At 30.7% G+C, this 24,552-nt stretch overlaps 1 protein-coding gene across 1 annotated transcript in view; it reads right to left on the bottom strand.

Moving 5' to 3' along the window:
• Positions 1–24,552, bottom strand: part of LOC126734300 (uncharacterized) — a 103,138-nt gene that overhangs the window by 62,886 nt on the left and 15,700 nt on the right. The window contains exon 2 of the mRNA XM_050437861.1: positions 17,619–17,696. Within this exon, the coding sequence (XP_050293818.1) occupies positions 17,619–17,684 (66 nt within the window). The 5' untranslated portion in view covers positions 17,685–17,696. The remainder of the gene's footprint in view (positions 1–17,618; positions 17,697–24,552) is intronic.

The following is a 24,552-nucleotide window of genomic DNA, read 5'->3' as shown; positions in this document are numbered from 1 at the left end:
AACATATCCCCAATGTCCTCGAGTGAATTTTAAATTAGCTGTACTTTTATGTCTGATTTGGATAGTGACGTTGATCAAGCAACATAAAATCGCAAAAGTAGCAAATTAAAATCTTTCATACTCTCATGTTCTTATAGTTTATTCAGCAACCGTACTAAAAAAATTAAATACCTTACACATCTCGTGAGAGTAAAAGATCAAACAATCTTGTTTGACACATCTGTTAGTTTACCTTATACTATAGTTTTATTATATTTTGTTCAGTAATTCAGAATTAAAAAATTAATCGGAATTCAGAACTAAATGAGTCACTATAATATCTAATAAAAGCCCAAAAATAAAACCTAATTAAACCAAGTCAAATAGAGATATTAAATTTATTCTCACGGCCAAATCTAACTTGAGACAATTAGAAAAATAAAGTCATTATAATATGATCTTAGTACATTAACGTTTTTTTACATCACACCAACTTAAAAGCAATGCCGTGACTGAAGTTTTTTCAAATAGAACCTTTATTACCTTTCTTTATTAAAATTAATAGCATTGCGTGTCTTTACATGTAAACATCGACAAAAAAGCGTGATGTAGTATACATTAATGAAACATGTTTTATATCTTATACTCTTGATGGTAAAACTAGTATGCCCGCATGAGGAATGTACAACTATGTGCTATTTCTTACAGAGAAAGTATAATATTTATGCATTTTTAGTTTACTCGCACTGATGTCTGTTGCACTTACGAATAGAAGTATTGCAAAGATTTTATTGACATAAGCTTGAGATTTACTGTATAAATATGTGCTTAGTATATACAAGTTCAAACAATAATAAGGACAATTGCCAGTTATGATTTTTTTTAAAATTTATAAGTATTAGAAGTGGTATTTTGTTGGTGTCTTGGTCAGTGGTTAAAGAATACTATTTGTTACTAGCCAACGTTTCAAATTATATTTAATTCATCTTTAGGGCTCTATAATAGACAGAAAGAAATTATGTTTATTTTTTTTGTGTTTATATTTATGTATATATAAATGATAATAGATATGGTTTCATATTTTAGGAATAGAGTGCTGTTTGTTGATTGCGACATCTAATTAGATAATTTATAAACATTATATTTGAGTACTCAGAACTTAGGTTTTTAGTGCTACGTCTACAGTTGGCACTATTTAAGTTTTATATAAATTTTTAATATGTATGTTATTAAAATCGAAAGAATGACGCAACTCCCAATAAATGATACAGTGGCTAAACAACTAAAATGCGAGAATAGGATAATTCTAAAAATACATTGTCTACCTAAAATACATAAACAGGAAAACCCCTTTATACCTATAGTACGTTTTATTGGTTCTTCTATTTTTTAATATCTCCAAATGGATTTCTGAAATTTTAGACTATGCCTTTCTAAGAGATCAGTATTTTGTGCTCTACTCCTTTGAATTTTTTAGTTTTATCCAGTCCGTAACATTGCGCAAATATTATAAATTGATATCTTTAGAAGTGGTATCTCTATTTACAAATATCCCTATTGATCTGACTAGAAATAATATCGTCAAATAATAGTCAATGATTTCACTTAATACTACTCTATGCTTGAGTGATTTTTTGAACTCGTTTGATTTATGTATTAAAAGTAGCTATTTTGAATTCAACGAAAACTTCTATGAACAAACTATTGGCCTTGGCATGGACAATTACATGTCACCGATTTGCTTAGATATAGTGATGAGAAATACTTACAAAATATTTGTCTAAGTAAACTATCTTTTTTTGTGCCATGTTTTAAGAGGTATGTCTATGATGTCCTGACCTCTGTACCTACGGAGCGTGATAGCGAGATTCTTCAGGTTTTTAATTCGTTTCACCCAAGATTATAGTTTACCATAGAACTTGACGACAATCGCTCTATCTCATTTATGGATAAGTCATAAGTAACTGCAATGGACTCCGCGTAGATGGTATCATAAACTCACATTTTCTGAGAGATTCAAAAACAATTTTTCAAACCATTTCATCAAAAGATCATGAAAAAATATTAATCTCATTCAACAATTCTTAATCAAAAATAATTATCCACCTTTGCTTACTAGAAAGTACTATATTGCTTTTAATAATATCAATAAAGAATATCAGAAAGTTAACTTTTAATAATATCAGAAAAGAAAAGTAAAACCCCTATGCATTTGGAGTCAGGTGTTATATAAAAATATCCTTGTAAAAAAACTGTAGCAAGAATTATGTAGGACAAATTGGTAGTAGATAGATATCTCGTATTAAGGAACACAAAAGAAATGCCCTAAAGAAAATTCACTCTACAACACTAACTGTGGGACATGTTAGAGAACTCGATTTTAATAACATACATATTCTGAATTAACATTTTTAACTAAACGCAACATAAGTAAAATGCTACATATTAAAAAACGTAGTAATCTTGACGTGACGACGTGACACTGAAAACGTTCTGCATACTCAAATCTAATTTATAAATAACCTACTTACATATCGCAATCATGGAACAACACTCTATTACTAAAATATTAAACCATATCTATTATTAATTATTTAAATATATATACATAGATAAATACACATATCTGTTCTGTACTTTTTACAACTACAAGTAAATTCTCTAGTTTACCGGTTCGTTCGACTTTATATTTTTTAATTTGGCGAGAGAGAACTACGAGTTCGGTAAGTGTTTTTAAAGTTTTTCTTTCCCCCCCTTCTTAAAACTCTATGATAGGCATAATATATGTTAAATTTAATTTTTATATTATTTTAACAAATATTTATCAAAAATGAAAAAAAAATGAAACATCATTTCTCTATATCTATTGTAAAGCACTGAAGATGAAGTAAATATAATTCGAAACGTTAACTATAAACAAATAGTTTTCTTTATCTCTGACCAATATACACCCACAAAATATTACTTTTAATACAGAATCTTTGGTCACAAATTCTTAAAAATAATTTACAAGCATTTTCCAAATTCCCAAATAAAACATTTTCGGTTGAAAATGTTAAATAAACAATAATTTAAACTAATTGCTCTGAGAACACAACCTCACAACAGCTCACAAAAACTATATACAGTACAATCACGATTAATGTGTTAAGCATGCCTCTGATTATTGTTTAAAAGTTGTGATTACTGGTCGTTCCCAAAAAAAAACCAGTACTACGTGCTAGACACTGTGTCTGGCAAGCAGCGCGTGTGAGAAAAATATGTTGACCTAGAATACAGTAGAAGTTGGCATTAAAATAATATATTATAGACTGGTTAGATTTATGATAGCCAGGAGCTCTGTTATGAGCGTGGCGTTGTTTGAACGAAGATTTTTTTTTAGTTAATTTTTGACAGTTTATATTAGTGATTTTATAAAAAGCGTGTTAAGTTGATTTTATTATTGGGCATTTAAACATAGATTTTGATCTTTTGGTGAAGATACTACTTATTTTAGTAAGATAGCAATAGGAAAAGATATTTTATTTAAAGAAATTATGTAATCATCTCAGTCAACTGCATACGACTAATAGCCATTTCTCTCTGCCAATCATGTTCTTATATCAGGTATATCCTGACTACATTTGTTGTAAAACTTGCAGTACATAATGTTCTACTGCTCACCATAATGCAACCATGCGTAAGAATCGTACCAGAGGGTCGAAATCAATAACTGCCTTGGTTAAAGGGCTCGTTGAGATACGAGATACGGTGAGACTGGCAATAAGGCAATGCCGTTACTGGTAGATTTAGCGACAGGCATTTAATCCCAAAATTTGTCCTCCTCTCATCATAGTTATATCGTTGAGTTTGAGTATATGATACAAGATATAAAACCAAAGTACAAAGCGTAAAATCGATGACAAATAATTCACATTTGAAGTTTGAAAAATTACTTTTCATAACTTCTTACATCTCGTAAGTTATGAGAAAAAAATACAGAAAATATATCTTTTTAAAAAAAATAATAATAAAAAACGTTAATTTTGTATAGGGTTACAAAAAAAATTGTGTTTAGTGCAAAAAATATGTAAATATTTATTTTATTACAATGAACCCTGTTACAAGATCCACCAACTATTACCTAGTGGCAGAAATTTGTATATTATATTCCTATCTAAGTACTAATTTTAACGTGCTAAACAAATTAAACATTTATATATTCTTTAAAAAATTAAATTTTTTTGATTTTAAAAATTAATTTGTTATTGCTATAAACCCAAAATTAAAAAAAAATCAGCTTTCAATTTGTACCAAAACAAGAAATTTAAGCTTTATTGATACTTATTTTAAACATGCTAGAATTAGCACCGCCTTGAAACTATGGGCATTTTGTTTGCTTGCAACATCTCTGATGCAATGATGCCAAATGCGTATGTAAATGTAAAAGTTAAATGAACGCAGATAACGTATATTAGAGAAAAAGGCAACAACATCGCAACGCAGCAGATGCCATGGACACAGGGAATCTTTACCAGTGACGTCGTTAAGAAATATTTACAGGATAAATATTTATTAATAGATTATGATAAATAATAAATAAAAACATAAAAACTTTACAAATGCCGAATGCAAACACAAAGCCGTTTGACAAGATGACATTTCGCAAGATGAGATCAGCATTTGCTTGCGGTGTGGTCATTAAGATTTTTTTAAGCGGTTTTAGGAATAAGAATGTTAATAATAAATAATAATTTTTTCTTTTGCTTTAAAGGTGTTATTTTTGCGCTTAGAATATTCTATTTTTACTTTTTATTTTTAATCCAAAATCTAACACCAACAAGTTAAATTAAATAAATTATTATATATGTTAATATCGAGCTGAAAATGTCTTATTTTCAAAATTTAAATGTAAACTTGACAACTGAGAATCGGTGAATATGCTTGTAAACAAAACACCTCCCTTGCCCCTATGCACACGTTGAACTCAAACAAAGTTGTTGTTTACTAAAAAGTAGTAGTAGTAGTAGTTTCTAGTTCTAGTCTTTCAATGTATATAAGGCCTAAACCAATATGAAATAAAACAAAAAATTAGTTATTTTCCAAGTCACTGCTACTGCTTGAAGAAGGATTGGTCATAAACGATTCAAGTAGAGACATAGCTTTAGCAATAAGCTGCTTTTTTTCTTAAATTAACTATAACATGATTATAGTATATTAATAAATTATTAAAGATATCTATATTGGTTTGAGTTCGACTCATTTTTCGTGAATGAAATTCACGGTACCTTCAGTACTTTGGCAGCACCTTGTTTTATATGATCGATAATTAAGGCTTAAAGTTTTAAATCTTTCTTTTGCTCTTTAGTGAGATACTTCTAAATCCCCTTGAGCTTGATACTTTTTTACATTTTTTTTTTCTGGTAAACGGTAACTCATTTTAAGAATGAACTTAACCGAATCCAGTTAATGTTGATATTTCAAAGTCTAAGTATTCTCCTTTCGTTTTTCACTATAAAAGAGCATCAACTATTGAACTCATTTGAGTTGGCGAAGCTCCGCAAATATATATTTTTGTCTTGATGTTTCTATTATCGAGTTTATTAATTTAGTATCGACTATAGTCACAAAAAGCTAGTGTTTAGCATACAATAATTATTTGTTTTTATTTTAATTTTTGTTTCAACTACTTCATTAACAATGTTTTCTTTTAATTTTTTGATATTTAGATGGATTATTTAAAAAATTGCACCTATATTAGACAGTCGGGGATGCGAGGCGCGGCCATTACCATAAAATAATTTGTACTTTTAGATTTTTCGGTATATCATTCCAACGGGACTAAACAAGATAGAAATAAGTTACTGTTCCAAAACTTTATTTGTATTATTTTTAATCCGTGCTCCCATCGCACTTCCACTTGCTTATTATATTTGAGTTAGTTTTAAAAGAATAGCAGATAATAATCTGGTGACCGTATGATCAAGCAACGATTGTAATTAAATTGTTACTGAATATTCATTAACTATTAGCCTTACCTTATTTTCAGTAGGGTTGTTTCTTATTATCTAATATTAATGTTTTGACAAATTTTTATTAAACACTAGCGCATGTGTCTTAGCAAAAGACACCTGGAAAGAATGATTATTAACGGACACACTAGCTAAAAAATTAGTTGAGGCTTTAATTTATTGATTTGACTACTTAGAAGTCTTAGACAATAAATTTGATACTGACGAGATTCCAGAAGATCTAAGTCATATTTTAGTAGCAAATAAAAGCTCAATAGTTTCGTAAGATGATAAAGTTTTAATACTTTTATATCTTCCTGCAAAGCTCAGATCCTCCAATTTAATACATGGTATATGTAAATTTTTTCACATCCATTCTTTATTTTCTGCTTTAAATCTTGTTTTTGTTCCCATTGCATCCACCCATCTCTTAAATGAATGAAAATAATGATGTGCCAAAGTTATGACATGTTGCTTATTTTGCTTTTGGCATGTTTCGTATAAAATAGACATACATTTTCCTTTAAAATTACTTGTTTTATGGCAAATAGAAATAATAGATTTATTTTAATACTTAACTCATGAGATTTTAGTAAAATCACTATTTTCAAAAATTTCATCATTTAAACATTCATAAGGATTTTGCACAATTTGCAACCTCAAATTTTAAAACTTTTGACAAGTTTGCACGGGATTTTTGACGTTGTCGCCTTGATTGTATTATTTTAACGATACTTCAAAGTCTATTTGTTATAATTTTGGCAATTATTTCTTGGGCTTTTTTAAAATTTAAGACCATTATTGGCTCACCGTGTGGCGCTAATATTAATAATAATAAATTCTCCTATCCATTTTATTTAGAAAAGTAAATATCAAAAAAAATATTTCAAGCCAAATTAGAAAAATTATTTTAAACCAAACTAAAATTATTTTAAATTAAAATTAGTACAGGACTAAAAAAGTGCAAAGAAAAATATATTGATGACTTTTGCACCTTCTAATTTTGACCTCCTTGGAGGTGCAGATTTACTCCCAGAAAATAAATTGTAAAAAATTTGACTAATTATTATTTTAGAATTTTTGCTGTATGACTTAAGGCTTAGCCAGAAAATCAAGTTCAAAAATTTTTAACTTTTCGTCATATAGCACTAATGCTAACTGAGAAAACTGCATGTATTTTTCGGCTCTGTAGCAGAGTATCTTGTTTATAATATATTGTCTTCTCCTATTGTAATAAAAAAAGAAAAAACAAGACCAAAAACTAAGAAACTTCATACAACTAAAATTTTAGGTAGGAGAAACCAATAATAAATTAAAAACTGATACATATATCACATATTAGACATTTAATCTATGCATTCAATTTTAATTTAATTATTTGCATTTTTAAAAAAAATAATTTAAATTAATGAACCGAATGAATATGGCAAAATATATTTTTAGCTAAGCAAGTCTTTACAAAACTCAACAAAATTTAAAAATGTCTTCTATAATTGTAAGTGAAAATATTGCAATACTCATAATACGTATATCTGTAGATTTACATTAGCTCTACTAAGCTACACATATACCCTATAAGCGTATTTGAAAACCCATGGTCAAAAAAAAGATTGTAAGACATCTTTTTCTTCAAACCTCGACATCATGCTCCCAAATAATACCAAATTTTAAAATTTCCAACTTTTAAGGGTACATACAAGAAGCGGATATTTTTGACAGATAATAGAAAAAGTTTTTACTGATTTAATTAATTTCAAATTTAGCCAGCAATACTGTTTACTTCAAATTTAGTCGACTATATAACTTCTAACCTAAGTTGCTATAGCATAGGGATTGCCAAACTGTGGCGTTATCTTGACTTCACATCATATTATTGAGGCTACATTTATTATTTTCAAATAAAAATAGTGTACACATAATTGTCAATTACCTGACATAAAAGCCTGCACGACTAAAAATGTTCTGTTTAAAAAGTGTTTAATGGTTATAAAGATATACTTCGCAAGCTCACAAATATGTAATTTGTTTTTTTTATTATTATTTTTAAAATTGTTATCATACCGTATTGGATTTATATTAAATTCGTGGGGGATAATATTAAGCTTGTTCGTTAAAAGTTGTAAACTTTGTAAACTGTTTTAAAAAAAAGTTTTTATTAAAAGTAAATTTTTCCCTATATTTCCTATTTAAAAAATAAGAACTAAAAGCTTTAATACAAAATCATATAAACTAAAAAGTTGTTTTAATAAAATGATTTTCTTGAATAAGATAGAATACATTCTTCGTTCGGAAATCACGAATAAACTATCATACTCTCAATAATATTTCATACCAAAAATTAATGACCAAATTATTTTATTTGTAAGCAAATGACTATACACGACCAATCAATATAAAAATATTACCCTTTAAGTTCATTAACCCCTGAAAAGCTTTACAAATTATAAATGTGCACAGATTGCAAGCCAGCTCTTTCGCCCTAACCTTTTCTAATAAAAGTAGCTTTTCCCTTCAATTATCATTCTGAGCTGACCGGCATCAGCGAGAAATGGCTCCAACGAAGCAAGTAATCATAAATTGAGCGCAATACATGCCCGTGCGGACTTATTGTAGTGATTACTCTCGCACTTGCCGCCCAGTAGCGTACACCGCTAATTTTATTGTAATTGTTATTATTACTATTATTTGGATAAGCTGTATTATCTGTATGTACTGTAATATTGCCTATTATCCGCTCTCTGATACGGTGTAAAGTTAGTCATTAAGTATGATTATAGGTTGTCTTCGTAAATGTAACATTTAAAGCTGGTTTATTTAGATATATGTATAAAATAAGGTTGTTGGGTTCGGCTTTGAAAAATAGGTTTTACACTAGATTTTTATTTTGTTTATTAATAGATGGGTAATATAAATCCTATAAGCTAAGAGGAACAGCATTTATTGCAGAAATACGGTCAATTTTCTAGGCATAACTCGAATGGATACCGTTAATACTCTATTTTTTGTATTAGAATCCAAAACTTAATTGGTTGATAAACTCTTTTTAAATTTTATTAGCAAAAATTTTATAATTATTAAAGATTGTCTTTGGTTCTAGTCAATATTTATTTAATATCTTCTTATTAATTCTTACTTAATAGCAGGTAATACGAAACTATGAAATTGCTTTAATGTTAATACAGTTACGAAACAGAATTTGCATAGTCGGATAAGAAAGATGTAACTGAAAAGAAATATAATATTTGATGTTTACTTTTCTAGTTTCCTTAAGTTCCTTTTTTCCTTCCCTACTTCTTAATATTCAAAAACAGTAATATTTTAAGCTAGTCTACAAAATTGTTTGAACTTGCTGTATCTCTATTTATTAAATAAAAAGTTTTTTAAAACGTTAGTATAAAAAATAACTAGTGCAGTTTGGTAGAATTGGGATAGTTTGCGGTTAAGGGTTGCAAGTAAATAACGTAAAATTACTCTCTAAGACTTAGAATGCAGAAACTAAGCCCTAAAATATCAGAATCTTTCTGAGGTAAAAGATCAACAGATACACCATTTAGCAGCGCGTTCGCAGCAGCGGTAAAGTGGAATGTATTAAAGGCTTTTTTTAATCATATGATGTAAAAAAGAGTTGAATTTTCTCAGTAACTGCATATCTTATGATTGAGTAGTTCTGCCAAAATGTTTTAAGACCACACTTAGGAAAATAGAAAATTTATAATGTTACCTTTAGTTAAGTTCAACTTGACTATCCCTATCATGTACTACATCATCTAACAGTATGGTTTAAAAATTCTTACAAATATCAAAGTAAAGGTACAACGAATGTGCCAAAACTAGCCTTTCCTTTTCATCAATACATTTCATGTGATAGAAATACCTTTAAAATTCGATATCAATTTGATAGGCTATCGATATTAAAATCAAGAAATTGTCCTGAGAAGTAATCCAATGAAAAATCTATACGACCTAAAATTTTACGAAAAGACACAAGCTAATGAATGATGATATTCCTGTAATTGTACATACCTTATTTAAGAATGCAATGAATAAGATAAATAATTGCATTTAAACAATTGATTATTACTATATTACTGTTATGGGATGATTCCCTCTATTTAATAAATAAAATATAGTAATACATAACTCAAATGAATGCAATATGAAAAGTTTACTTCTTAATATTCTCTTATACAGTGCGGCTCTTAATTATTGTCACCCCTTCTTATCTTTTGAATGCGTTCATATAAGAATTTTAAATTTAGCATACATCATTATCAATCTAAGCACTACATTTTGCTCTCTAACTCATTTTGGAAAACTTAATAATGGTGGCGGAGCGCCATTTTAAAAAGTAAAATTAAATAGAAAGGAGGATCATGCGATACATCGTTTGAAAGCTCCCACTGAATGCTTTATGATCCTGGAATATTAAGTAATTACTTTTACCCATAGGAAAATGGCAGTCTTTTAAAATCTTATTTTTCAGGTGTAATTTGTTTGTAGGTGTGTTGTTGTCTGTAGAGTTTGTATTTTTTGTCAATATCAATGTCACATTATTATCATTAAAATTACTATTTCACACAAAAACTTATTCGGTTTACCAATACCTTTAAAAGCAAATAATCCCAAAAGGAAAGAATATTTTCGCTATTTCGTTCAGTGCAATTTTATTTATACCTTGATTTAGTCGATAATGTCCGATCCACATCCCATTGCTGAAAAAATTGAAATTGCATGTCGCAATTTTAATATTGCTACTTTTCAAAATGTTCGTGAAAAGTTCTCCAATAGATTATTTTACTGCCTTGAAGTTAACGGTGTACATTTTCAACATCTTTTGTAGTAAAATAGTTACATTTCTGTGTTACCTAAAGTTTATTTTTTTGTTATCTAAAAATTATTTTATATAGAAATAAAAATGCAAAAATAAAATTTTGAAAGGCTGCCATTTTACTAGGGATAAAAGTAATAGACTTAATATTTTAGGAACATGGAATATAAAATACATATAAGCATTTAGTGCGAGCTTTCAAACGATGTATCACATGACCCTCCTTTTTATTTAATTTTATTTTTCAAACTGGCATACCGCCGCCATTTTAAAGTTTTGCCAAATGAGCTAGGGACCAAAGAGTAGTATTTAGGTTGCTTATGATGTGTGCTAAATTTCAAATTTGTATATAAACGCATTCAAAAGATAAGAGGGGGGGTACAATTAAGAGCCGCAGTGTATACAGATCGCGTTTTCGTTCGTTACTTAGGCCGGGTATACACGATCCGGTATGAACGGTCCGGCGAAAACGGTCCGGCGCCGGATCGTCACGACAACACATAGGTTTTAATAGAAGACGATACATGGATGCGTCAATGCCGGATCGACGGATCAGCGCCGCAGCTTGCTGCGGCAAGACCGCGCGCCGGATAACCGGATCATCCTGGGCAACACACGTACTTCAATGTATCGCGATATACGTTCCGGTTGTAACGCGCGTTTTTAGTTATTTTCACCCAAATTATTACATTATATATCTTGTTTTAACACAGTCAACAATTCGCCAAATGATTTTTTAGACATTCTGTAATAATTAAAAAACTTATTATGATACTGCCGAATATTTGTATGAAATTTGTCGATTTTTTTCTACACCACTTTCAAAATATGGATGCCTTCAATGTTTTCACGTTATACTGACTCTCGCAAAAAATCTTTTGCTTCAAGACCACAAATAATTCTTGATGAAGAATCTTGCAATGAAAACATTATTTCCCGATGAAAGTCTCGAAGCAATCAAATTTTTGAATTTTTTTTAATACCTATCCGTTTTTAACGCAGTGTGTATCGCGTATATCCTATGCGGTAGAAACGCATCCGTTTCTACCTCATCCGTTAAAACCGGATCGTGTATACCCGCACTTATAGGAAACCGCATAAGCCCCCCCCACACGAGGACTTCAGCGCGCGTGATTGGAGTGTGCCGTTCCAACCCGCTGGATTGGCACGTTGCGGGCCAAGAATGTGTCCAGCCACAAACGTACAAAATAATCGCGCGGGTAAATCCGACACTTATGAGTTTCACATTCAAAGACTCGCGTTTGTGGCAGAAAAGTGTGTCGAGTCCTGTAGACTTGGCGGGGCGTGTGGCATTTTAGAAATCTGAAAAGGATTGGCGTTGGTAGTGTTTGCTTGTTCGACAGAGTATACTAGTTAAAATCATGTTAACGTTAAAAAATAAAAGTAGGCGCAGAGCAGTAACTTGTGGAATAATATATGCATATATCGTCCGTACAAAATAAAAAAAATAAGAAACCAAATAAGTACCACTAATTGACACTTTTTCGCGGGGTTTTTGAACGGCACACTCCAATCACGCGCGCTGGAGTCCTCGTGTGTGGGGGGCTATAGAGGCGAAATTTTGTAACGTCGCGCGTGTACGAGTGCCTGCGATAGAGCACCGCCCCGGCCGGCTCAATGACGGGATTAGTAAACATCTGACTTTCGTGGAAGCGTCAGCTTTGGGACATTGCGTCGTTTGGCGACAAAATGTCCCAAAGTATTACGCGAAAATCCAGGCTTATTTAAAATATTTATTCTAATGCGGGTTTTACAGACATGACAATGTGTAAAACCCGCATAGAATTGTAATCTTAAAATGGTTAATATGCTGTGTTTTGCATAATGAAAATTAAAGCGTTACTCAAACAAAATATCAAATCTGATAAAAATATAATAAAAAATCAGAAATAGAACTCTAATAAACAAACTTAACAACGTATCATTTTTTAAATAAAAGGCTCAAATAAACCGCCTTCTTCCGCTAAACAAAAACTTAACCTATCGTAAAAGCTATTTCGCACCTCCAAAAGAGTTTCAGGTAAAATGGAATTGACACCTTCGATAATTTTATTTCGCAACTTCTCTAAATTTGTTGGCCTTCTAAATTTATGCTTGTAAATGGTCTGCTTAAGGTAACCCTACAGATAAAAGCCATTTGGAGACAAATCTGAAGATCTAGGAGGCAATTTAATATCGCCAGTCCCACTAATAAGGCGGTTAGGAGAAGTATTTGTTAAAAATTCTTATACCCTAGCCGCGTTATGAGCAGGACAGCTATCTTGCTGAAAATAAACCGATCTCAGTTCTACATCAGGTAGGATTTGAATAACAAGAAGAACTTGGTTTTGCAGCAACTCAAGGTACTTTTAGGCGTTTAAAGTGCCATCAATAAAAAATGGCCATATAACATTGTCGTCCAAAATACCTGCCCAAACATTCAATTTCTGAGGATACTGGGTACGAAACTGAAAACTTCTGTGCTGGTTTCCTTAAGATCAATAACGAACAATGGAAGGATTGTATTTGCCATGTAATGGAAAAGAAGATTCATCAGAAAACAAAATATTTTTTAAAAAATATTCGTTGTCATTTGCCTTTTCCATCATGGTTTCACAAAATTCTTCCCCACTGGTCTTCACGAAATGTTTCCTGAGTTTTTGAAAACTTGAAACATTTGTACCCATATTTTTTCCAGATACGAGCAAGAGTTTTATTGGTCATTCCCAGTTTCTCTCCAACACTTCTAGTGGACCATGTCGAATCAAGTTCTAGGGTACTGCAAACCATTTCTTTCCGCCGTTCTATATCCTGGACCACTTCAGCAGATGGTTCTTGACGTTTTGTGTGGCATTTTTTACAATCTTGAAGACAAAAAGATGTCTCAAAATTTGTAACCACATTTAAAACCGTTGTTGCACAAGGAATCGGTCTATTCTCAAATATCACTGAAAACAAATCTCTACATTGTACTGCTGAATTGCCTCCATAAAACTATTTAATTAGTTGAATTCTTTCGGAAGGGGTATAAACAGCCATAGTAAAAGAAATCAGGAAAATAAGGCTCAAAAATTATTAGTGCAACGTGCAGTAATACAGCAAAGTAAGGTTACTCCCGGTTCAAAAAATAAAAACGAAAAATTCCGCCGCCTGCAAGCCGCAACCAAGCGGTGTTGCCATTATTTTGGGTAATACGTAGCTCACGATAACACGATCTGTATATAGTTCTTGCTTTTTGCTTATTAAAATGAGGTAAAAGGAAATGTAATTTTTTAAAGGTTTTTCCATATGCATTTTTTATCTTTTCTCTTTTATATTATTTTTTTTTTAAAGAAAAATAATATAAAAGAGAAATTTCTGTTGTAATTTAATTTGAACAAGTATAAACAAATGATTGATTTCAAACATCCGCGCCACTGGCATAACAGCACATCGATCACCAATTATTGAAACCTGTCATATACCTGCTGCATACGCCCATGCAATATCTCATGCAAAACTCTGTGAGATATACCGTTGGTCTGCTTTTCATTTACTTTTTTTCTAGTTCAACCGCCAATGAATCGGGTACGTCGCACGCTCATTATTTTAATTTCATCAGTGAACTACGCCCATAATTATGCGATTATGTATTATTTGAATTGGCGCTCGTCAATAACGAGAACGTGGAAAAGTATTATTTAATTTTTTACTCATTAAAATCAGGTTCTTAAAGGCGATTGTTTAAATAAAAAAGTTCAATTTTTGGTATTATTGAGGTTAAAAAATGTTCTATTGACTTTATTTTTGTAAAATAGTTAAGAAAATTCTAATAGTAATTTTGACAAAGCTAAAATCTTGAGTTTCCATCCTACCTTATCTATCTATTTTTTGATCTATCAATATCAGAAAATTTATCTCTTTATCATTCTGTAGATCTACAAATGTAAAGAATATCTTAACTTATTGTAATTTCAGAATCTGGAAAAACAAATTTCTAATAACTAAGCGCTATCTAACTTACTAAAGTACATACTAGTGAGCAGAAGATAAAGATCATTAGTGGCAATTTCAGCGATCTTTACTTTTGAAAAGTATACTACGATCACGTGTTAAAATCTAAGCCATATATTAAACATTTGTAGCTAAATATAAACAATAAGTCAGAATAGATATAAACACCACAATTTAAAGAATTACACATTGGATACACGACATGCATCTAGGAGTTATTTTAAATATTTAAATTACAATTAAAGCATACATAGAAAACATGTTTACATAAGTTTAAATCTTTGTAATAGAACGATTTGTAAACTTTTTGCTGCAGTTTTCTTTTGCTAATAACACTTAATGATATTTTAAGTGTAAAAAAATTCCATTATTTTTGCGTTGCGCTCAGTGTGCCTGAAAAACCTAGGCAAGGAGTTTGTTAAAACATTTTTTGCTAATTTCCAATACTACAATTTCCGACTAATTTATGCATGATTAGTTGGGCTAAGACCTTGTGCCAAAAAACTAGGCTATGCCCTTGGTAAATTTAAATTGTCAGACATTTAAGAGTAAAACTCTAACTGATCCCAAAGTAAGTAAAGTAATGACAAACTTTTGAGTATACTTTTTAATCCTATATCTTTTTACGAGATTTTATGATAAGTCAAATACAAATTTTGTAAAAAGACCAAAGAAAACACTTTTTTGCACTTTCTTTCCTACTTTCCCTACGAAAGCATTACTGGTTATCTCTGACACTCTAATTTTACACTAAGGAAAAACTATAGTTGAAAAGTGGCTTAAAAATAAATCATTTTGCATATATCACCAAGAGGATAAGTCTAAGAAGCTAAGAAAAATCAAAGCTAGAAAACTCATTTTAAATTTTGATATATGCTCATACTTTAAAATACTTATTTTTGTTTGTTTTTTGATAAGCACTCTTATATGTTAAAACTGTGCAAACACTGGTAAAGCCGAGCGCAATTTTTTCGCATAGCGTTAGTTGAGGCTCATAGAAGAAAGATACGTAAGCGATTAGATATGAAATAATTAGAATTATTAGAATTAACAGATCTTACAGCGAGAGCTGAAAAATAACTTGAGGATAGCTTATATAAAAGAATATTCCTAATACATTTTTTCGGAATGAATATTATAATAAGGTGTTGCATTTGTCTATGGCATACTTGTCAAAAAAGAAACAGCGGTAGTTACCACTAAAAAGTTTAAATGCTAAGCCATATAATTGACAGATGAATATCAACAATGCGAAATAAGTACCAAAAAATTAAGCTATACTGTTGGAAGAACGAAAGAAATTTACAAGATTCGTGATTGGAAACTGTGGAAGCCTAGAAAAGCATTGTCGGTAATTTTTAACATACATTGATAATCTATTAACAATTTGCAGACCATAAAAAATTATACTAAGTAGAACCTACAATCAAAAACTGGCAAAAAGAGAAATCATCTGATTGATAGCCGAGCAAACCCAATCCGAATAGCCAAGGTGGTAATTATTAATTGAAGCTCATAAACCAATGATAGGTAGGCGATAGATTACTTTCAGAAAATAGATTTAAAATGAAATAATTGGAAAAAATTGAAAGCTGAAAAAATTCTTGATGATAGCTTATATAAAAGTACACGCACTATCCCCTTTTCTGGAATATCTATTACAATAAGGTGTTGAAAACAGTATCATACCTATTAATATTTACTAATAACTTAGGAGTAGTTGCCACTAGAAAGTATAAACATTGTGACGCATCACTGTCAAATAATATGAAAAATTTGGAGCTAGTTCTAGAAATGGTGCTATAGTGTTAGAAGATCGTAAGAAATTCAAAATATCACCAGCTAGAAATCTTACAAGTCTACGAAAGAATACTTTCTATTACACAATCTACGGGCAAAAAAATCGCTCTAAAGAAAAATTATAATTAAAAATTGGGATAAGGGGACATCATCTGATTAATAGCTGAGCATATCCAGGGTGGCAACAATTGAAACTCGATAAGAAGTAAGTGAAAGACCAACTTATGAAATTAGGAAAAATAAATCATGCAAAGAGAGCTGAAGAATTACTTGAGGGTACTACCACTCTCTTCTGCAAATGCTTTCGAGCTATTATTATTAAATTAATTAGCTTCATTACCTCTAAAAAACTGATTACAAACGGTTAAAAGTCTAATAATAATTCTGATACAACGAACTACTTACCAAAAAAAGTAATTGCTAATCTGAAAAAACATGCATTGGTTATCCGAACTTTGATAAGATGGGCGTTTTCACAACTAATCTAGATATAAAAAGCGGTTATTTCCAAAGTTGGTTAACACAGGTCAATTAAATCAGTCTATTTACTAAACATTTCATTTTAATTATTAGGTTAATAAGGTTATTGTCTTTGATAATTAGGGTTCAGTATCATTTCTTATGTTTAAAAATGTATAGGGGCCTTCTAAGACGTCATGTTACTATTTTTTAAAATAGGGGACATAACTGGGTCGCTGAACTAGTAACATAATTAATACAAATGTAGTTTACAGTAAACAATAAAGTCTTAATATCCTAGAGAGTTACTTTTAAAAGCACTTGTTTCTTTACTGAAACCAAATAGCATAAGCTCATTAAGAATGCTGATGAACAGTTGTTGCTTCAGGAATTTTATCTGCTGCTATTTATTAATTCTAACTAGCGGCTAGAAGAGATTTTAACGCTCACAGTCGAGAAAATTGCAATTTTAACTGTGTGAAATTTATCAGTAAATGATAATAATTTGAATACTAATTAACTGTTTATTATTGCTATAATTAAGAATGTGTTTATATTAATAAACTTACCAGTAATAAAGTGCCAGAAATATAGGTTAGTGAAAAATGCCTAAGTAGGCGAATTCGTTTCCACATCTTCTCTAGGCCCTAAAAAAAAAACAAATGGAATAATTTTATTAAAATAAAAAAATCACAGTGATGCTTATCGATACTGGTAATTCTTTTACCCATTTGAAGTGTAACCACGAAAATAAAAAGATAAAACGTCTACAATTTCTCTCATTTTATCATTTTAGCAATTCAGCATTAAAGGCATTTATCAAATGTCACTTTTTCAATTATGGCTATGCAAATCGGCGATTTATCTCGAGTTCTAATACCTTCCGAGTGCAAAGTGTTCCATCATTAATATTGTAATCTCGGTAACGACTTTGAGCCATCATCTATGACAATATAATAGTCATTCAATTGATTTTCCTTTTATAGAGTATCATTATTATAATGGCATAACGACCGTCATGTAGTTTGTTATTTAGATAATCAATTTCTGATTGGGCCGCATTTTATTGTCGATGAGACCGTTGATAGTCAAGTGAAAATTTGTTGAAAAAGTTTTTTTCCTGGTTCTTTCCTTATTAAGCTGTTTCCAATATTCACTAGTACTTAATTTGTAGTTAAAGCAATGACATTAAGAAATTGGCTAGCTTTAAAGTAGAAATATATTAAATCATAATAAAATCACAAGGAGTTTTCTATGAGGTAAAAAAATGTTTGGAAAGTAGTTCAAAGAAAATTAACATTTATAAAAATATTCCGGGACTGGTTCTATTCTACATATTATGATAAATGAGATGAAAAGAAATAAGAGAAAAACCTTTGATTTGTCAACGAATGTAAGCAATACAAGACATTTTATGAATGACCTTATCAAACAACGTTAAAATATGTTAACACAATGCTGCCATACCAGATTTAAATTAATTAAATAATTAGAAAGTAGTCTCAATTAAAAAAAAAAAGGAGAAGTGAAAAGGAACTAAATCCCTTTCATTCTTTTTCGCACATTATGATGATAATTGAAGTACACTTTCATTGTTTAAAGAAATCACTAGGGAAGAGATGAATAATCTGATTTGAAAATTAATCTAATACATATAAAAAAAAACATATTTTTTAGAATAATGCTATTGTAGCCTGACTTCGGAGCCAATAATCTCTTGTTTATTAAAAAGGTCGATCACTATATTACTTTAGTGCTAAATGTAATTTAATCTAGTTATAGTCTTCACTTGTCCTTTTTTCACTAGCGTTTGCAAAATATAGACATTAGAGTTATTAATGTCTAACACTCTTTAATTCAGGTATAAGTGACTTATGCAGTTTCCTAAAATTCTATTAAGATTCAATTTCATTCTTCGTTTACGTTGAGATTAGCTTTACCAAGTTTTCTGCTAAATATAATAGAAAATATCATGGATAATTTACCATTTACCATAATTTACCATTTACAACTCAATTGTCAAAGCATTTACTGTATATTAATAGTGTAAAACTTACTGAATAAGGGTTTGATCTTTAGGATTAATAGGAGCGAGTGTAGAGGGCAAAGGAAGGAAAACTGATTTGTAACTATTTATCAATGTGAAAATTTAAAGAGCTGGAGCAAAATAATATTGCTTGGATAGGTTAAAAAATACATATTAAAGCCAAGAAAATACTAGATGGAATCTTGATAGGCATTGGCAAATATGTAAAAGCTCTCAATGATTTATCTACAAATTATTCAAGAGGTTAACTTAACTTAAGAAAAAAAAATGAGTATATAAAATCAGGTCACGAGCTTTAGTCGGTTCAATATCCTATTGCCTCGGTAAGAGGTCCAAACTGCACTTAAAGATAGAAAGAATAAATCTGCTCGGGGGCCATATCGCACCAATAACTTCTGATAGAAAAAATATCGATATACACCTACACTTGATCAGAATTTTAAATTTACAACTATGCTGAAAGCACTTGAAGATTAGGTTGTTAAAGTGTTCATGGTTTGTTTAAGAGTGATTCATTATTATTATGAACGGGTATTTATCTATTTATCTATGCTTAAACTTTCGGTCTATTATTACTCCAAGTGTTTGATATTGACTTTTTAAAAGCATCTTTTAAAAACGGTTAATCTAAGTAATATATAAAAGCATAAAGAGAGAATGAATTGCGTAAAATTTGGTTGTAGATAGTCATTAATACTTCTGTCATAATTGCATCAAAATTATCATTTAGGAACAAACTGCCAACAGATGTTTAATAAAATAGTCTTATTGACAAATATTCACAGCTTCTTCATGATCTGTGTATCTAAGAGTTTTGATTAACTGATCATCCATATACGGTCTAGACTGACAAAAAGCTTCTGATGCTACTTCCAGCGTTCTCACAAATATATACTAGATAAACTTTAAGTTTATTGGATGTTAAGATAACCGGAACAAGAAGATGCATATGAATAAAACTAAATTTCTTTATTACTAAAGGAATTTAACATTGTTTAAGATTTATTAGACATTTATTATGATTGCATACTGTTCCATTACAAGATCATTCAGTAAACCATGTTCTCACCATATAGTACGACGAAAATCATAAACATGTCATTTTCAATACCGGATTCTACTTCTTTTCTAACATATGAATAGAATCCACAACAGTCCCAGGCATGTAAACCAACCATCCGTTAATGTAAATTAGAAAATTTTACGCCTATATTTATGACAAATAGTGACTAGCAAAACGGCCAAAGCCTTGGTCAACCATTTGCCAAATGTGGCATATTATACCTCCTCGAAAAGGCAAATTATCGCGAAGCCGGTCTATTGTTAGTGGCTAAGAGACTCCATATGGCCAATATAGAAATTATATAAATAAAATCTACGCTGGCATTACGTTAATAGCACTAACGGTTCGGTACTTTGGCCTATTTACGGTTTGTTAGTAACGTTCTACTTATTTTTGCTAAACCTAGACATAATATTATGTATGTAAAGTTATTGATTTGTTCACTTCTATGCTGCAAATTTTAATTTATTATAGCGTTATTATGAGTGAAGGATAATAACATTTGTCAGTAATTTTAGTATTAGTCGTATCATAAGCAGAAATATTTTATATTGTATCGTTTTTAAGTTAGTGATTGTAACTTAATGTGTTATTGATAATTTTTTTTTAAACATTTTGGTGTATTAAAAGCATTCATAATTATTTTTATTGTATTGGTATCTTATTGAAAAAATTTAAAATAATCGGATTATCTTAATTTAATAGCATACGAGTATACTATGTTATGATAAAATTTATAATATTATTTCCAATAGATTTAAGCATCCTAGAAATTTATCATACGAACAATTTATGAACTATTTGTGTTTTGATTTTCGGGGAATGAAAAAAATGTATATGAGTTTCTTTTCTCTTTTTAATTATAAATTATTCTCGGAAAAAAATATAGGTAATTTTAAATTATTACAATAACAACAATATTAATATTAGTAATATATATATAAAATTAATAATATATATAGGAATAATAATAAAAAAAATAATAATAAATAGACTTTATTTAGCAATGAAAACTGTTACAGATACTTTAAATAATATGCCGCTCTAGGCGAAATTCAGTTTGATCAGAGAGAGATTGCTAGTTTCTAGTTTCTATTGCTTAGATAACATACGAATTTTGCTAACTGGCTCTTTCTCTTCTCTGGAATTTATTTGCTAACTGGACATGCATAACAAAAAAAAAAACAAAACGCATTGCAAATATCAAAAACCATGCTTTAATAGTACCTAAACATGGTGTTTTACACATAACTGTTAGTCTAAATATGTAGATAATAGATCTTTTTGGTGTGGTAAGTTTAAACTATCTAATGCTTTATTAATTAGTAAGGCAATATTGTATGAAACGCGATCTTAATTTTAAAAATTTTAATTATTAAGGTATAATCCTGAGAGTATTCTTTGTTCCAAATCAGCAAGAAGCTATTACGTGGATTAGCTTTACCAAGTTTTCTGCTAAATATAATAGAGAATATCATGGATCGATACCTTAAAAAAATAGTTTTAGTGACTCTCGCATCACGATGCTTTTTTCGCACTAATCGGCCGAGCACTGCGATGCTGTAGCTCAGAATTCTCTTTGGACATGCAGTTTTTTTTTCTGCCGAGCTTAATACCGAAGTTGTTAAAATGGTGGTATCTAGTAGTCTACATCGTAATTGATAATTTAAGCAGGAAATGTTTGTATAGGATATCATGCGAGGACCACAATTTCATTACGTATCCTTTAGGTAAATTCCGCATATGCTTTCTTTGATAGAAATATATAATTTTTTTAAAATGTAATAGTGTTATTATGCCAAAACACAATTTTATTTAATAAAAAAATTAATGCTACTGTAAAAATAACTATAAACACTAATTATTCATTGTAAACATAGTCTAGCATGTCTGTCTCATAGTGAGCGGGAGGGCCAGGAAACTGTGCTCCTGCATCCAATCCAAATCCAATTAAATATTATTCAGTCACATTTCTACTACTGTGGAGCGAAGCACCGTCATGCTGTAACCACATTTGTTGTATTTGGATCGGGATATCCTCTAACAACATAGGTATTTCTTCTCACCAGAACTGAAGGACATCAAACATATAATGGTCGACTAACTAATCTAACAAATCGCACCAAACATTAACGGACAAAAGGTTGGACATTCCGTTCTGTTATTGCATGGAGACAAGCTGCCATAAATGGGAATTCCTTAAAATATTGACATCGTCTCGGGTGAATGCAGCCCCATTGGTGAAAAAAAATTTATAAACTAAATTGCGATGTGCAATGAGTCAATTGCAGAACTGCACACGATGGCCCAGCTAAGTAGGCTGCAAAGTTTTGCAGGTTGGTTGCAGATGAAATGTGTAAACCAAAGTTATGTATTGTTCTCCATACAGTCATTTGGGTAAAACCAGTGTGACAGGATATTCTGCGAACACTAGTTAATGATCACGGCTCAATACTATCATGTATTACATTTTTAAAAGCTGGTGATGGACGTATAAGAGAAGAATTTGGAAATGATCATGTTGCTTTCAGATGATAAAACTCTCCCAAATACTCAGCTTTATATCAGGTATTTTTAGATTTGGATACCGGCGACGGCTCTGCTGCACTACCACTTGCGTTTCAATATCCATATACTAGCAATATGTCTGCGCATTCTTTATTTGTAAAAACAAACATACACTAATTTGTAAAAAAAAATTCAAACTGACGCAATAACAAGCGAAAGAAGTATGCATGGCAACAAAAAAAAACAAGTATCCATGGCACTTGACCTACTTGAGGTTGCTAAAACGTTAAACTTGAGATAATTGTTATTATAGTATTTTAGTTTTCCGTACACTAATACTATTGCATTAAAACAAAATTATATCTTGGTAAGAACGCATTTGTGGACCCAAAAAGAATTTTTGACTCGAATTCACCTAAAGAACATAAAATTTTATCCTTTAAATCACAGGACACTCTGCATAAGTATGTAGTTCACTTAGTAGTCTTTTACCTGAAAAAGGAAGGAGCCTTAATGTAGGGCCCTATGATGAGAGCTTCGCGTATAACGAACAGGATGTACTTCTTAAAAACGGTTGATCCTAAGACCAGAGCGCCTACATTTCACAAGGAGAGGTATTTCCAGGAGGCGTGTAGCTAAAACATTTTAGAATAAATTTTGATTTATAAGGATCACACTGGAATTTAAACTCTGCTGATACAATAATATATCAGAATGAAATCCACCTGTACGCCTTACGCCTGGAGGAAGGCTTTCGGTAGCACCTGACTTCTTTCCTCCAAGAAAATTCACTGGATCTACTCATGTATCATTAAATCTCTTCTTACATCCGGGGCTATTATTTAGTGGCCATGCACGAAGAAAGCATACATTCTAGCGCAACTGAATAGAGTGCTCTTATATTGAACGTTTCGCCCCTGAACCATGTGATGGTTGGAATTTATGAAGGTCTTAGAGGAACTAATGAATAAGGGCTGTAGGGTTCAGCTTGTCTGTGTACTTGGCTACTAAGGTACTATAATCGACATAGCCAAATAGCTAGTCGTCGCATCAATAAAGTATCTGGTTGACAGAAAGACCCACTGGAAATGAACAGCAGCACCTGATATGAGCCTAAGGCAGATATATACAACCCTCTGCCTGACTCACCAGATTATTACTGTGCCTTACGAGACACAAAATTCAACTTTGTTAGTTTAATTACAGGATACTGCGGCACCTAAGTGGCTATCTCCACATCCTAGGTATTGACAACTTGAATTGCCGTTTATATTAGGAGGAGAAAGAAACTGCAGACCACGTATTTGAGGAGTCTCCAATACTTATTTGCGATAGGTTTAAACATCAAGACTTACACAGTTTACTCGGCGACATAAGATTTCTCAGAACGGACAGAAAGTCTTATTCAGTTTTCCAAGACTATTGGGCTCTGGTAGCCTTTGGTGGGGTATAGCGGGATTATCATGAGTTCTACATACATAACAGCACCCTGGGCTGCTCAATATCTCACTACTGAATTTAATACATAGTTAATTTCTTATATGATTCTTGTTAAGCATGTTGGATGTAAAGTCAAATAAAACTGAGTTTATAGATTAGAATAATGCTCACATTTCGGCCTATATTAGACTATCTTCAGGGTGGTAAAAATTAAAAACTTTTTTTTATAAACATTATAATTAATAATAATAATAAAATATTATTATTATTATTAGCAAAAACATGTATTTGGATTAGGTACAATAGTCTCTTAAAGAATAGGGTTCCAGCTTTACTAACAAATCCTTAATTGCAGCCTTAAACTTTCCAACTGATGGACAATTCTTTTTATGTAGTCTGGTAGGGAGGTAAATAGTTTTATACATGCATAATGTAGAGATTTTTT

Source organism: Anthonomus grandis, chromosome 3 (genome assembly GCF_022605725.1).
Source record: "Anthonomus grandis grandis chromosome 3, icAntGran1.3, whole genome shotgun sequence".
Classification (NCBI taxonomy): Eukaryota; Metazoa; Arthropoda; class Insecta; order Coleoptera; family Curculionidae; genus Anthonomus; species Anthonomus grandis.
This window is presented reverse-complemented; position numbering and strand designations above follow the sequence as displayed.